This window comes from Pagrus major, chromosome 5 (genome assembly GCF_040436345.1).
Source record: "Pagrus major chromosome 5, Pma_NU_1.0".
In the NCBI taxonomy this organism is placed as follows: domain Eukaryota; kingdom Metazoa; phylum Chordata; class Actinopteri; order Spariformes; family Sparidae; genus Pagrus; species Pagrus major.
The window spans coordinates 19,711,686-19,725,752 of record NC_133219.1 but is presented as its reverse complement, the minus strand read 5'-3'; the positions used below and the strand labels follow the sequence as shown (position 1 = coordinate 19,725,752).

Below are 14,067 nucleotides of genomic sequence, written 5' to 3'. Positions count from 1 at the left end.
CAAATTCTCTCGTTTATTCCCACCATACATGTTTTCTAGTGATGTGTTTCCACAGCGTCCATGTGCAAATAAGAGATTCAGTTCTAGGACTTTAAGGGACTCCTCTGATCTTCCCCCAAACTTTAAAGCCTGACAGTAAACTCTTGGTCTCTCCCACCAAACCATCAATTAGGAGCGATCCACGCTCCAGGACTAACTGACTCCAGACCCTCTGAACACGCCCCTACCGGTCACAAATGAGGGGCAATACATGCTTCCCAGACTCCAGAGCAGATAGCTGAAGGTGTAATGACAGGAAGCCAACTGATAAATTGCACTGGAGGATGGTAAAGCAAGCTGACTGATCCAGAGGGTCGGTGCTGGCTGTTTTCTGTTCCTTTTTAGGACAGTATGAGGCAGCTCTGAATCAAACAGACTGCAGATGATTTGCTTTGGGTTCCATTTCTGGCTCAGCAGGAGGAAACAAGGGTGGGCTAGGTCTGGCGAAGGCAAGGATTGCTGGTGTATGAGTGTGTTTTTGAGGACAGGCACCATAGTATGATTTGATTTCTATTGTGTATTTGTGTTTTGTCTATTACTTTTGCCTGTATGAAATATCAACACACATTCCCGTCTGTCTCTACTTAACATATCCCTCCTCCATCTCTCTTCTTCTCTGTCAGATTGCCACAGAGCATGTGGTCCAAATGTCCAGGGAGGAGTATGATGCCTGGCTGCGTTCAAGGCTCACTCTTCCCCCGCCCCACAGCACCACTGAACAGCAGGTGAACCACACTCATCCAGGCCTGAAGGAGGGCTACAGGAACGGACAAGTAGATCAAGATAGGCACACAGGGGTTGTAAATTAAATGTGAGCTCAAGGCAGAAATAGCCTAAATTAGTCTCACAAGTAATGGGTGGAAAATGATGAGTAAAGCTAATTAGTAGGAGTAGGTATTTAACATTTCAAAGAACCAAAACACTGAGTCAATGAGTAAGAAATAACACTCAGTAACTGACAGTTAGAAGATATTTCCATAAAGACAAGGAGCAAGTAGATAAAAGGTCAAAGGCAAGGACATGGTCACACATGTGTACAGGTAGGATTCAACACAGAGATACAGGCACACACAATAAGTTGGAAACCGGAAGTAAGAGCATTGCATTCATTTCTGTTCTTAACCTTTATTATGAGAATCTACAGTCAGTTGTTACAAAGAGCAACCAAGTGCCTTTCTGTTTTTTTTTTTTACATATTTCCCTGTAAGTCTCCATTTATAACTCTGTTTTGCACTGAACATCGCAGCACATCTCCCTGATTGCACTTTGTGATGATGAAGTTTCTGTACATGACGCTCTCCTTTGGCTTGTTCTGTCATGGCTACTCATTCTAACTAGTTCTTTTTTTTTTTTCAAAACAAATGACTGTAGATGTTGCAAAATGTGAAATTCATTGTAAATCCAGCCCCCTTCCTCTTTGTTACACACTTGACTGTCTGTAGAGAGCAGTAAAAGAGACATTTGCATGAAAATATAACAGAAAAACTGCTAAGGTACAAGCCACAGATGATATAAACAATCCAATGTGATGAGGGATAAACAATCTAATATACTAACATTCACAGTGACCTTAAACTCTGCCTCCCCTCCTGATGTGGTTGTGAATTAAAGAGGCCAACCCTCAACTCTGCCTGTTAAATACGATAAGATAAGCTCGCCTATCATTGTCTCGAACAGCATTTTGGAGAAACTGAAAGTGTATTTTTACTGAAATTCTGTCTTGTAACTGTGGTGGTTTGAACCTGATGTGGTTGGGATCCCTTTTTTTATCAAACAAGACACATATCATGATTAATAGAAGCAGACATTTTGCAAATATGTGTTAATTAAACTACAGCTTTTGAAAGAGACTTCTAGTGACTTCTGGAGCTCCTTATCCATTTATGATAACATGTACCGTGTGTGTGTGTGTGTGTGTGTGTGTGTGTGTGTGTGTGTGTGTGTGTGTGTGTGTGTGTGTGGTGGCAGCATAGAGTGAAAGGGGAAAGTGTCATGCCTGGAAGAGGAGGGGTGGGATTGGGAACGGGTTCTGCAGCGAGCTAGCACTCATTTCAGGAATGCCACACAGTCTGGGAGCTGAGCTCAACCCACCCCCACACCCCGAACTGAGCCTTGGGCAGGGGGGGGATGGTGGGGCGCAGGGCGGCAGAGAAAAAACATGAGGGGTAACAAACATTCTTTTATTTGAACTTCTCACTTGGGTTTGAGATCTCATGCCTCAGGGCGCAAAGTCTAGACCAAATAAAGTGGAAGATATTGAACGAAAGAGCTAATAATTAATATGGCTGCAAGTCAGTGGATTTAAACCAGCATAATTATGCACATAAGTGAAATATAAAACAGGGTTTAAAGCTGAAAAAGAGTCTCAGTTGCAGAGACAATGTAAATGGTGATCGAAATGAAAATGTTTGACTACCAAAAGTCAGATGTTTAGGGAGTGATGTCTGATTACAAGGGGCTTTAATTAGTAAGTTAGTATCCAAAGGTTGAAGGTTGCATACTGTATTACACTCCCACCATCTGGTTATCTGTGATCTGAAAAGTCTCCATTTGGACCCCTGGCCCTACCCCTCTACCCCAACAAGATTTGGGACACCCTGCCCCTAGACGTGAACATGCAAAACGGAGGGGCTAAATGGTCGGGGCAAGGGGTGTATATGGATCAGGCCTAAAAGTCAGGACATCTTTGACTCTGCTGCTTTTATTTTGACATTTCCTCCTTTTAATCTGTCTCTTAAAGACCCCAACTTCTCGGAAGAACCAAACTAAATAGCTGGAATATCCCAGCTGGCGGTGAGGGCCAAACATGTGAATGATGCAAGATGCAGGCAAAAACTGGGTGGACACTTGAGTCAACTGTGTGGGAGGATTTATAAGAAAAAAAACAGCTGCTATTGCAAGGCTGGTCTGCTGGTGGCACAATAGTGTGTGGCTATGACCATGATGTGGTCCGTCCCAGATATACTGTGTGTCAGAAGTTTAGCTGCAATGGAGTGAAGAATCTGAAATAAAAGTTAAATGTGGTTTTAGAAGATTTAAAAGAACACGATAAAACACCATGAGATTAGAAATGAACAACTACATTTATTTTAAGAGGACTTCAATGGCATTTGTGTCATTTTTGTAAAAGCCTTTGTTATGAATATAACTGGAACAAGCTTAAACACAATTGCAAGCATTCAGAAGTAAGAGCGTCTGCTAAAATCTGTTCAAATGTACCAGAAAAAAGGTTTAATTAAACGTGACAGAACACACGGTCTTCTGCTTTACATATTCAGATGAGGATGAGGGTGTCCTGATCTTCACACTGCTCCTTCCGCCTCATCGTATCAGGAGCACAACAGCCGAGCTGCTGTGCAGGAAAGTTCAATATTTACTCTCCAGTTTACCAGCAGCAGGCTCTCCATGCTTGTGTAGTCACGAAAGTGAACTTGGCTGCATGGAATGGAACAGAGAAGGAGTGTTTGCTTAGTGGTGAAAAGTTGTGCAACCTAAAGCTGGATCTAGAAGTTATTACGTAAAAACGAACTGTAGTGAAATCGACTTCAACATGATACATCAGGGGTTGTGAAAGCCGGGTCTTTTGGTACTTTTGCAGCCGTGCTCCTACAGCTTCTCATTAAAACAACTAGCTTGTAGCTGACTTCCTGAAATATCAAATGTAAGAGCGTTTATCAGTTCCTTATTTGTGTCTTCCTTCTCCTTCATGTTCCCTTAGTTTAGCCCTTTGACCTGCTGATAAATCCCCCGCAGCTGGCTCTTTGCACATGTAGACACTCTCTTATCAGTGCTCAAACAGTTAGGGGGAGCTACGCTGTTCTCAAAGTCACGCACACACTAGAATTTTCTACCCAAACACTGTGTCCACAGGTCCAGAGATCAGGACCAAAAAAAAAACAGTGATTCATTGGATTTTCTTGTCACTGTGACAAATGTCATTAAGACCAAGTTCACAGTAACTTGTCACACAAGCTAGGCTGAAGGCTGTCGTCACTACTGGCCGAAATAGCCGTGTAGCATTAGCTTAAAGTACACACATGTGACAGTTTTACAGCTGAGGGAAACCACCTGTTGTGTACAGTGGTGAAAGTGCTCTTCTACTGTGGCTTTTTAACATCTGACCATGACTGAACAGCATGTCGGCTAGGTTGTGACTTGAAGTAAATTTAGTAGTTTCCTGTATGTTGCATCAATTTCCTTTTAATGGTAGAAATGGAACTGCCTTATCTCTGTTTGGATTTCATGACAAAAGCAAATGTTTTTAAAAAAAACAACATTTAGTTTTTAGTTTATTGATTGATTCCCAGGTATATAATTACCTGGATCTTACGTGCTGTGGGGCCCATAGAGCATGCGCGTGCCAGCTAACACCAGATTTTGCCCTCGGCTAACTTATATAGGAATAAAATTACTTTTCTCTTCTACACTTTCCAAATGTTATTGGACTGAATGCCTAAAGTTATGTCTGTGAACCAGGTCATTTCGTGGGGGTTGTGACATTAAAGAAAACACTATCCACCATTTTATAGCTACTTCTTTTAACAATGTAAGCTTGAAGGAAGAAGTCTTTTAGTGCATCACATCATGTTAAAATTACATGGTCTCGCCACTATGAAAAAAATCAGCTTCAGAGCCTGGTGCTGTTTCTTGGGTCTCGTCAGGTAGTGACAAGCATGCCAACGTTAGCATTTTGCTCAAAGCGCCACTGTGCCTAAGTGCAGCTGCTAGCATGACTGTAGACTCTTTGTCTTGTTTATTTAAAAATGTATTTTATTACATTTGCAAAATGTCGTTTCTCTCGTAAGTTTCCAAAAAGCTGAAGTGCAGAACAAAGCTTTCACCTGACAGCAACTCTATTGATCTATGACTCTACACCTGGTCACTGCAGGAGTGTTCAATATTGCAACAGACACAGTGCAAGCTGTGACAGCTAAGCAATGTTTATTGTTTATTGAGCGTAGGTGGTCCCGATGGAAACACACTGAAGATGAAATTTCAAAAAGGAATTACCATACTTAGCTTGCGCATGCCTGTCTGCCTGTGCTCTGTGATCATGTCGGAGCAGACTCTGTAATTGCTGGCTGACACAGGCTGACGCATGAGCCTGCAACCTCAGGCCATCCAAAAGTTCTGGTCTGTGGTGTAACTGCAGCTCTAACTCTAAAAGTTGTCGAAGAGAAATTATCTTAGAGAGTTAGGACCTGAGAATTTGAATTTGCAGATCGAGCAAAATGCAGAGCTGTGTCAAGGTTATGGGAGCTGAAGCCATTTAGATGACATCAAAAGATATTCATGGTGTGCAGTTTAAATCCCCTTGATCTGCTCTGAATCTTTGTTACGTGAGTTTGCTGCCTTTGAGAGGGCTTCAAAGGGAGAATCTGCCACGCTGTGTAGGAGGAATCCAAGTGATTAATGTTTTTCTTCCAGCAGACAGGCTGCCTCTTGCAGACCTGCCACGAGTACAGGAAGTGAAACCATGGCAATGGAGCTTTGTGTAATGTGTTACGCCAGTTCATCCGCAGCTCACATTAGCTTGTCCCTATTAAATATCACTCCAGGAAGCCTTGGCTAGCCTGCTGTCATTCACAGTACAAAATGTCTCATTCGGTCCTCATTGCTGACCTCAGATTATGTTCCAAACAACATGTTGTTGATGTTAATTTTTGAAGGAAAGATGGTTATGAGGGAGAGTTTATCTCTTAATTGTTTTGAATGAGTGCACAGTCCTCAGTTATTAGTTTTGATGCTTCCAAATGTGGCCATTCATCAAATTGACATACTTTGGAGACATGATGTATTACTTCTGAGTGCAAAGAAGTCTTGTTTGAGAACCAAGTTTTGCCCATTTTAAATGACAAAATTGCAGAAATGTTAGCATTGCAAAAATTGCAAGTAACCCTTCACATATCGTTTGCTTCACTGTGCAGAAGGTCAACACTGTGCACATTTTGACACTACAAATCTGCTTTCACTTTCATCTGCTGAGGAGGGAAAGTGATAAGAGAGTGTCTTCATGTGCAGGAGTTTGTGACACAGCTCAACTAGTTTTTTGAGCTATTTGTGGTCCAAAAGGCAACTTACACAAGTGTGATGTAAAAAAGAAAAAAAAAAAACTGTTGCCTCAAGCCTGACGTTCAGGGACACATCTGACTCTCATAAGTAGCCTTACTGTTCCCTCAGTGGGCTTTGGCTGAGTGCCGTGGCTCAGACATGCATTAACACACTCGACTGACCGTCCTGTGTTGCCACTGGTAACTGAGGATAACGATCTCTCTCACAGCTCCAGACCGAGCCACCTTGACTGAGCACAAGGGTGAAGTGTGCATCTGTGTGTGAGTGCCCACTGGTATGTGTGCGTCACTGGCCGCATACGTCTGCGGCCTCTTGTTTGCACACACGTTCCAGTTGTGATCCTACTGAGAAACCGTCGACTTGAACCTGACAAGACAGGAGGTTTGGGATTGTCATGTTAGTATTGTTCTTCTTCTTGGTTGGTCTTTCTCGTCAAAGAAAAGAACAGCTCGAACAGGATGGTGCAGGTGGAAGAGTGATGATTGATGGCTTGTTTTCTGCGTTTTAAATGATCATTTGGAATCCGGGGGAACGAGCCGAGCGTAAAGAACAATAAAAATAGAAACACACCTGTAGAAGCGTGACGACAGGGTTGACGAGCCTTTTTTTTCCAGAACATTAGCAGGTGATTGAGTGCAGCAGTTTGCCTTTTAAACATGCTGGTGACTCTTGTTCTTCCATGTCCACAAGCGACGATGCACAGATGTTGTTTGTTGGCGATGACGGGGACAATGACTCATTTTTCCCCCAGCTGAATCATTCATGAAGTGCCCTAAATACCAAGGCTATGCACCCCCTCCGCTTCCTAGCATGTGACCAGCCACCTATTAGCTTTTTAATAAAGAAGGCCAAAGGGGGTCTTTTGAGCCATTTTCATCTCTCATTCGGGTCAGGTGGTTGAGCCTTTGTCGCTCGGCGAGTGCTCAGAGTGTGACCCCAGCTCACCCCCGCCCAGCAACACCATTACCATTACCTCTCACATGAGAAAACTGTCACATGAGCCACGTTATGCGCTTGTGGCTGCCTTGACCTCTTGTTTGCTTTACACTTTGCCAACTTTGTCTTTAAATCCTTGTTTGATCAGCTGCTACTTGCTTGTTTCTTTCTCAGAATCCATGCTGTAAAGCTAATTCACAACTTAAAATTGCAGATTTACCCTGTTGCTCTTAGTTGAAATGTACATTTTGAGCGTGCTTTTTACAGTTTAGTCTGAAGAGCTGAAAATATCCATCTGTGAAACCTGTATTTACATTGAAGTGGCAGCGGCCAATGTAGGTTTAGCCATCCTCTTTATAATTCTGCTGAGTGTAGTAACCCGAGACCTGCAGTAAGGTTTGTCCAGATCTGTGCCTATGTGACGACAGTGTCATATTAGCGCGACAGATCTGGCTCTAATTTAAGCATGAACTTTGACATCCACACCCAGATTGGTTTCATACTGGTTTAGAAGAATGCACTGACACTGACAAGTCTAAGGCAATAATAATCAATCAAAAAAAACACACAAAAAACATAGCACATGTCAGTTTTGACAGTAGCCAGTAGACAGTAGTTAGATTAGATCAGTGGCGGACTCCACCAGCCGTATGCAGTTGCTTCTCCTATGATGTTTGCTTGTTGTGTCTAGGCCCCAACTGTAATGTAGTACAGGCCCCAAGCCTTTGTCACTCATCTGTTGATTGTGGCAGTTTGACAGGTGATTGTGTAAATTTGCATATTTTTCATCTCTTGCTACAAAAAATGCAGCTACATTTCAGCACTCCCTCTCACTGGCCTGAACACTAGAAACTACGTATATCCTCCTATTTGGAGACAGGAAGTTCAAATGATCCACATAACCACATGTATACAGTTTTTGACATGTAAAGGTGCCAAATGTGGACAAAAGGAAGATCCAAATTACACTATTTGAAGCATGTAGAGTTGGAGCTGGGGGGTTACAGAGTGTCACTTTTCTGCCTGATTAACTCCTCTGGCAGTTTTTGAAGCATGAATATGAGTATTACAGTTCACATCTTGATTGTGTTACAGCACTCAACAGATGTTCAAATGTGCTTCAGTTTACTGCTGATGATTTGAATATCAGGCCTGAACTGTGTTGAGTTTCAAAACAGCTGAAAGGAAATCGTTTGGGTGCTTCATGGGGAATCCGTCATCAAAACCTCCTCTGGTAGTAGTAAAAATGTGCTTTAGCCCAAGAATTTTGCAGGAATCTTGTATTAGCAGGAACCACTTTGAGCGGATCTTCACTGGAAAGGTGACAGTTGAGTGGTGGCTGAGTGACTTAAACTGTAACTCTTGCACACATGTAGTGAGTAGAAACAGAAATTGGTCGGTTGTCCTTAAATAAACCAGAATCTGCAGCCTGAAATTGAAAGAGCTGCTCCAGCAGATATTTTTCAGTTTCAGCTCAACAGCTGTGCGGCTGATTTAGACTTTGCTGTGGTTTTCACCTACGAGACAGGAAACGGTGAATTTCTCACCACACTCTTTCGGGGTAGCTGAGGCAAAGCTACGTCAAAGGCTGGTGCGGTTTCCTTCAGCCTACCACAAGAACACAACATGGGGGTTGAGTCACAATGAAATCGCTGAGTTGTTTTTCTCTTCAACCTCCTCCAGGTACCTTTGATCCAAAACAAAAGTAACTGATGTTAAACATGTTAATACAAAGCTGTGTAATCAGTGAACGGGAGCTAAAGCTAACGGAGACAGGTATCCAGGCCATGCAGAGTTAAGATCAATTACATCTGTGCTACATTGAAAACCTGATCTAATCAGCTCATACAACAACAGGGACTCCAGGGGCTTTTGTTCAACGGGTGGTCATGGCAATCACAGCCTCGGGAACTTAAAGGCACAACAGTCTCCTCCTAAATGACAGAATGAGACCTCATTGTGATTAGGGTAAAGGCCTGAGGGGAAAGGTGTGTTCCCTATTCGGCCTATTCTCTTCACACCAGGCCAAAACACCAACAATACTTAGCCTGACCTATTTCTGCAGGGAAGTGAAGAATAGATCTGTCTCACGATAGACTCCCAGGGAACTCCCAGTAACATTGCAAGGGTTATGTAACACAAGCAGGGCCTCCTTCTCAGAAAACCAAGGTTGTGCTGCCACGCGAGAGATAGGGAGTATAAACACCGTGTGTGCACATGTATGAGATTATTTCACATATGGGGATAGGAGTTGGAAAGATAAACTGTGGAAAGATTGTGCTTCAGACTGTGAATTCATATTCACCAGTGGAACAAGTTGTGCATGTTGATTGCTCATATGAAAGTTCAAGACAGCATGTTAAATTAGTTTGATAAAACTGTTTTGTGAAAATACTCCTCCGAACACCCTAACCTTTGACCCCTCATACTGAAGGAAGGGCTCAGTAAACATTCAACAATCTAATTAACCCTTATTTGCATATTTGATACTGCTATCTCCCTGGTGTCTGGGGGTAAGAATGGATGATGTGATTTAAAATGTAAAACAATACAAGCTACAAGCTCATGATTCTCAGGAGGCGTTTCACTAAACATTGCCATTCAGTGTTGTTTTTTTTCTCTGTGTAGCAAGATTGATATCTTAATGGTTGTGCTGCAACCATCATTAATTTTTGGTATTGATTAATCTTTAAATTATTTTATCATTCATTGTTGAGAGGTGCAGTACAGTTGGCCCCCTGTTGAATTCATGCTGCCAACAAATTTGGGCAGCATATCACTGCCGCTAGCTGTATTCGTTTTCATGACGGTAGCTACTGTTAGCTTGTTAGCCCAGTTAGCTGTGCAGCTAGCTGATGGGGGAGTGTTGGTGTTTACACCGCTAGCACAAGCACTTTGGACCACTGGGAAGAAAGGATTTCAGACATGGCTAGCTGGTTAGCATGCTAACAACAGAAGATATCTCTGCAACACAACAAACATCTTTGACATGTCAAAACTGTCAGGTCTTCACATTCTGTTGACAATCTAATTTTTGAAAGTTTTAAGCTAAAATTCTTACATATTGCACCTTTAATCAAGTTATTGCCAACCTTTAATGGCTTGTGACCCTTTTAAATAAAGCAATATCTCACAGGTTTTTCTTTGTTGTACATTGTCATGTTGTGACACCTCAGCTGGCTTCATCTATAAAATGTCAGCACATAGTGGAAACACCCATCTCAATTTCCCAGGGGTGAGCCTGTCACAATAAGACCATTATCCAAAGACATTTGGTTCACAGCATCACATGAGAACCTACCACCAGCAAGTGTTTTGGCAATTTTGAAAATACCTCTCCAATTACTAATGAACTGTCGCATGCAGGTCATGTTAGAAATGTGTGCTGTCGAACTGTAAAACATTACCTACGTTATCTATTCCTTGACTTTTCAGACACGCCGTCTTCATGCGGCCAAGATGATCCCATGTGACACTGGATAGCTAAACAAGATCAAAATTTCCTGAAAGACGTGACGGTTGCACTTCAGTCTCCACATCCTATAAAGAGTTGTCAAAGGATCAATTCTACCCAAGCAGTTGCAATGACTGAGACGAAGAGACGAGATGCAATGCAAAAATTTTTTAATGCAGTAATTAGACTACATAGAGAGCGGTCAACAAATTAGAAGAAAGCGTTTTTACATGTGGACATATACAATGACTCCAAAGCGAAATACAAATAAATAATATTTAAATGATCGGTCCCCATCCCCCTGTTAATTTACAGAAATACTGAATTGAATTCCAACCCCATTTCACTTTGAACAGTGAGGGAAAGATTTGTAATCAATCTTAAATCCTCTGCAGTAATTAAATGATGCAAAAATAAGCTGTCATGAACTCCATCTCCCACAAGTCAATGCAGCATCGCCAGTGGTACAGACCTGCTGTAATAAAAAGGAGATTATGTGCTTAACTTTAGCCTATAATGAGTGGGTTCAGTGGTGGTCTATGTTACTATGAAGCATTATGTGCTTATCTGTAGTTATTGAACACTACACATTAGCTCTTCTTAGATGTATATATATAGAATATTATAACTTATTGGGTTAGGGGTTGGATTCAGACACTGATAAGCTGGGGGAAGAGTTCGTTTGCAAACATGTCCTCCCAGGAGCTCTCTGAGCACAGGGGAGAGGCGATGTTGCTGAAAGGGGAAGGAGACCCTTCGTATCCGGAGTCGCTGTAGGTGTCCGCCAGGCAGGCTTCCTTATCCAGGCCTCTGAGGGCAGGGGAGGAGGCTTCAGAGAAAAAGTCATCCACCTGACTGTGACTGTCACAGCTGGGGATGACCACTTCCTCCGGCTCGTCTTTGACACAGACCGTCTCCTCCTCGACAACCACCTCGTCAACGTGGAAGGTAGCCTCGTCGATCTTCTCTTCGTCATCGCTCTCTGAGTCGCTGCACTGCCCGACGCTCACCTCCTCCACGGGCTTTGTGTAGATGTGGTCAAAGTGGATCAGTTCATTAAGGGCCTCCAGCTTAACTGATGGGGACCCCAGAGTCTCAGGTGTGGTGGCAGGTACTGGGTTCCCCCCTCCGACCAGCTGCACCTGCGGCTCCTGGCACTCCTGTTCACAAGACTTGAGGAACAGCTCTGGGTCAAGGATGTCCAGAATGCCCATGAGCAAATCAGACTAGTGAGGAAGGGGGAGAAAACAGGAGATTAGCCTAGTAACCCATGACCTGACTTTGGTGTTATTGCAGAGCTTTCTTAGGAACAGGATTTAAATCTTGAGACGTGCCTCTTCATTAAAATGAGCATCTTTATTGGAGACTTACCTCAGTGTCTGTAGAGTCAGAACCGTCTGTATCCATTGAGAAGTCTTCAGATTTAGGGACTGCTGGGCCTGCACCTGCTGCGGAGGCACACGTAGCCTGAGTGCTGCGGACTCAGAAGACCCGATCCCCAAACCTGCTTCATTCCCGGTGGACAACAGACATTGAACCTGTGATGAAAAGAATGAAAAGAGGATGAATTAAGGTTAATCCAATCACTTTGCATCAAACCAAACGACAACCCCCCCCACGGCCTGCGTCACAATCTCACCTTCTCTTTCGTGTCGAGGGTGTCCAAACACAGTCTCTGTCTCAGTTCCTCATTTTCTGTCATTAGGCCGCTTGTCTTTTCCCGAAGCAGCCTGTTTTCAATGTGAAGTTTCTGATTCTGCGGGAGGAAAAACGAACAGATGTTTGTACTTGAAACTCGCTACCGTTTAGTGGGAAGTGAGGCGTGAAGTGTCCGGGGTGAGACAAACCACAACTAGAAATGAAACCCAACTAAATGGAGAACATGATTGCACACTAAACGTTAATCGTAGCGCATCTGATATAATTATAATTGATTTAATTACGAATGGAAACTATCCTCCAAAGAGTTGAGTGTGTTGGACTTGTACAATGGCACAGTGATGAGGTGGGGGCATTAGGAAAGTGGGTGAAGGTGGGCTGGGACCCGAGCACAGTGCCTTCTTGTATGAAGTACTCTGCATTCCTGGATGAAGATGCCAAAAAAAAAAAAAAAAAAATTACCTCCAGCTCCAACTCTAGGACTTGTTGTTCCAGCTCTCCCATTTTGGCCTTTTTCCTGTCTCTGGCTGTCTGAGCTGCGACTCTGTTCTTGAGTTTCCTGGAAAAAAGAAGAAAAAAACCATGAATTCAACACAGTCTTTCCGTGATGCTGACTAAGCCCTCTGACATGACTTGTGGGTTCACAGTACTGCGCAATCACCGGCCATGTTCCTGCCACGCAGGCAGACCAGGATATCAGTGTCCTGCTCTGTCACAGCAGAGCCGGGCGGGTCCACGGACCGTCAAATCACTCAGATAGCACTTGGACAAGCTAGTTCAAAGTCCGAAGGTGATATGATAAAGACATTTCAGCTATTTAAATGCTTCATGAGGTCATTTTTGACACCTTCGGTAACCTAATTATAACGTATGATGCAACACTGACCCTATTCCCGAGGGCTGCCATTTAAACGTTAAATCATTTCTGGATCAATATCTTAGGGCGTGCCCCTTAAACAATGGCCGGGTTTACGCTTTACTACTTCTGTTTAATCATGGATATTTTTGGTGAAACTAACCTGCGGAGTGCTTTCTCCTCCGGACTCAAGTGTGTGAGCCTCTGTCTTTTTCGTATGGGCGGCCCCGCGGACGAGTTGGAGTCTGAATCCGACGACGCCTGGCTCGCCGCTGACGGTAAAACGACCGAGATGGGCCGGCTGTAGCTTGCCTGTGAGCCGCCAGAGGAGCCGGGCTGCTTCCCCGATATCAGGAGCACTTTGTGGGCTCCCCCGGTCGCTGCTGTTACCACCACCATGTTGGTATATCCTACCGGCGTTGTGTAAAAATCAGAAATAACCGGCTATCCTTATTGAATTGTGTGGAAACCTTGAGGTTTCCTTGCCACCCGATCCCCGGTTATTCTCAACTGTTCAACAAGATGGCCTGCGCCTGCGATCTTTTCTACTGTCGTGGTGACAGCTGATAGGCTCCCAGCGGCTGTGACGCAGTGCGTTTACGGCCTGTGATTGGTCGCTGGGCTGATGTAATTTGCATTTGGAGTTTCAGTGTGCTGCCTGCGAGGTAAAAATTGCATCAAGTTCCTGCTCAGTGTGATTTCCCGTCAAGGCTCGGTGTCAACTTCTGTGTCGGGTCAACAATGTGTCCTTTCAGCCAACTTATTGTGAAGAATGGCTTCAGAGTTTGTTAGAGAAAGCTGAGACTAAGTGTTTACTCAGATCTGCAGTTTCTCAGGGTTACATCAGATGTTTGTCCACACAGACATGCTCAGTCCCCAGTTCATATGCCTTCAACTAAGCCTCGACTACTTTCACTGTATTGATCATGATGGAGCCGTGACTTTGATTGGGAATTTCCCTTATTCCATCCATGAGTGGTATTTACAACCCCTGTCCAGTAAAAACAAACAGCACTGAGGACCTCATGTTGCTTTTGATGGCCAAAGGTCA

General features: G+C 43.6%; 2 protein-coding genes across 3 annotated transcripts in view; one reads left to right on the top strand and one right to left on the bottom strand.

The window, feature by feature from the left end:
* The window catches only part of LOC140996170 (coiled-coil domain-containing protein 60-like), a 34,433-nt gene extending 32,544 nt beyond the window's left edge, over window positions 1–1,889 (top strand). For both annotated transcript variants that reach the window (XM_073466462.1, XM_073466461.1), the window contains one exon: window positions 663–1,889. In XM_073466462.1, the coding sequence (XP_073322563.1) occupies window positions 663–848 (186 nt within the window). In that variant the 3' untranslated portion in view covers window positions 849–1,889. The remainder of the gene's footprint in view (window positions 1–662) is intronic.
* An 8,765-nt stretch (window positions 1,890–10,654) lies between these two features.
* Window positions 10,655–13,528, bottom strand: xbp1 (X-box binding protein 1). The gene is given in 6 exon segments (XM_073465997.1): window positions 10,655–11,727; window positions 11,873–11,980; window positions 11,983–12,039; window positions 12,141–12,257; window positions 12,623–12,719; window positions 13,180–13,528. Coding segments are annotated over 6 exon segments (1,191 nt in total). The 5' UTR covers window positions 13,416–13,528; the 3' UTR covers window positions 10,655–11,151.
* Window positions 13,529–14,067: the final 539 nt, after the last annotated feature.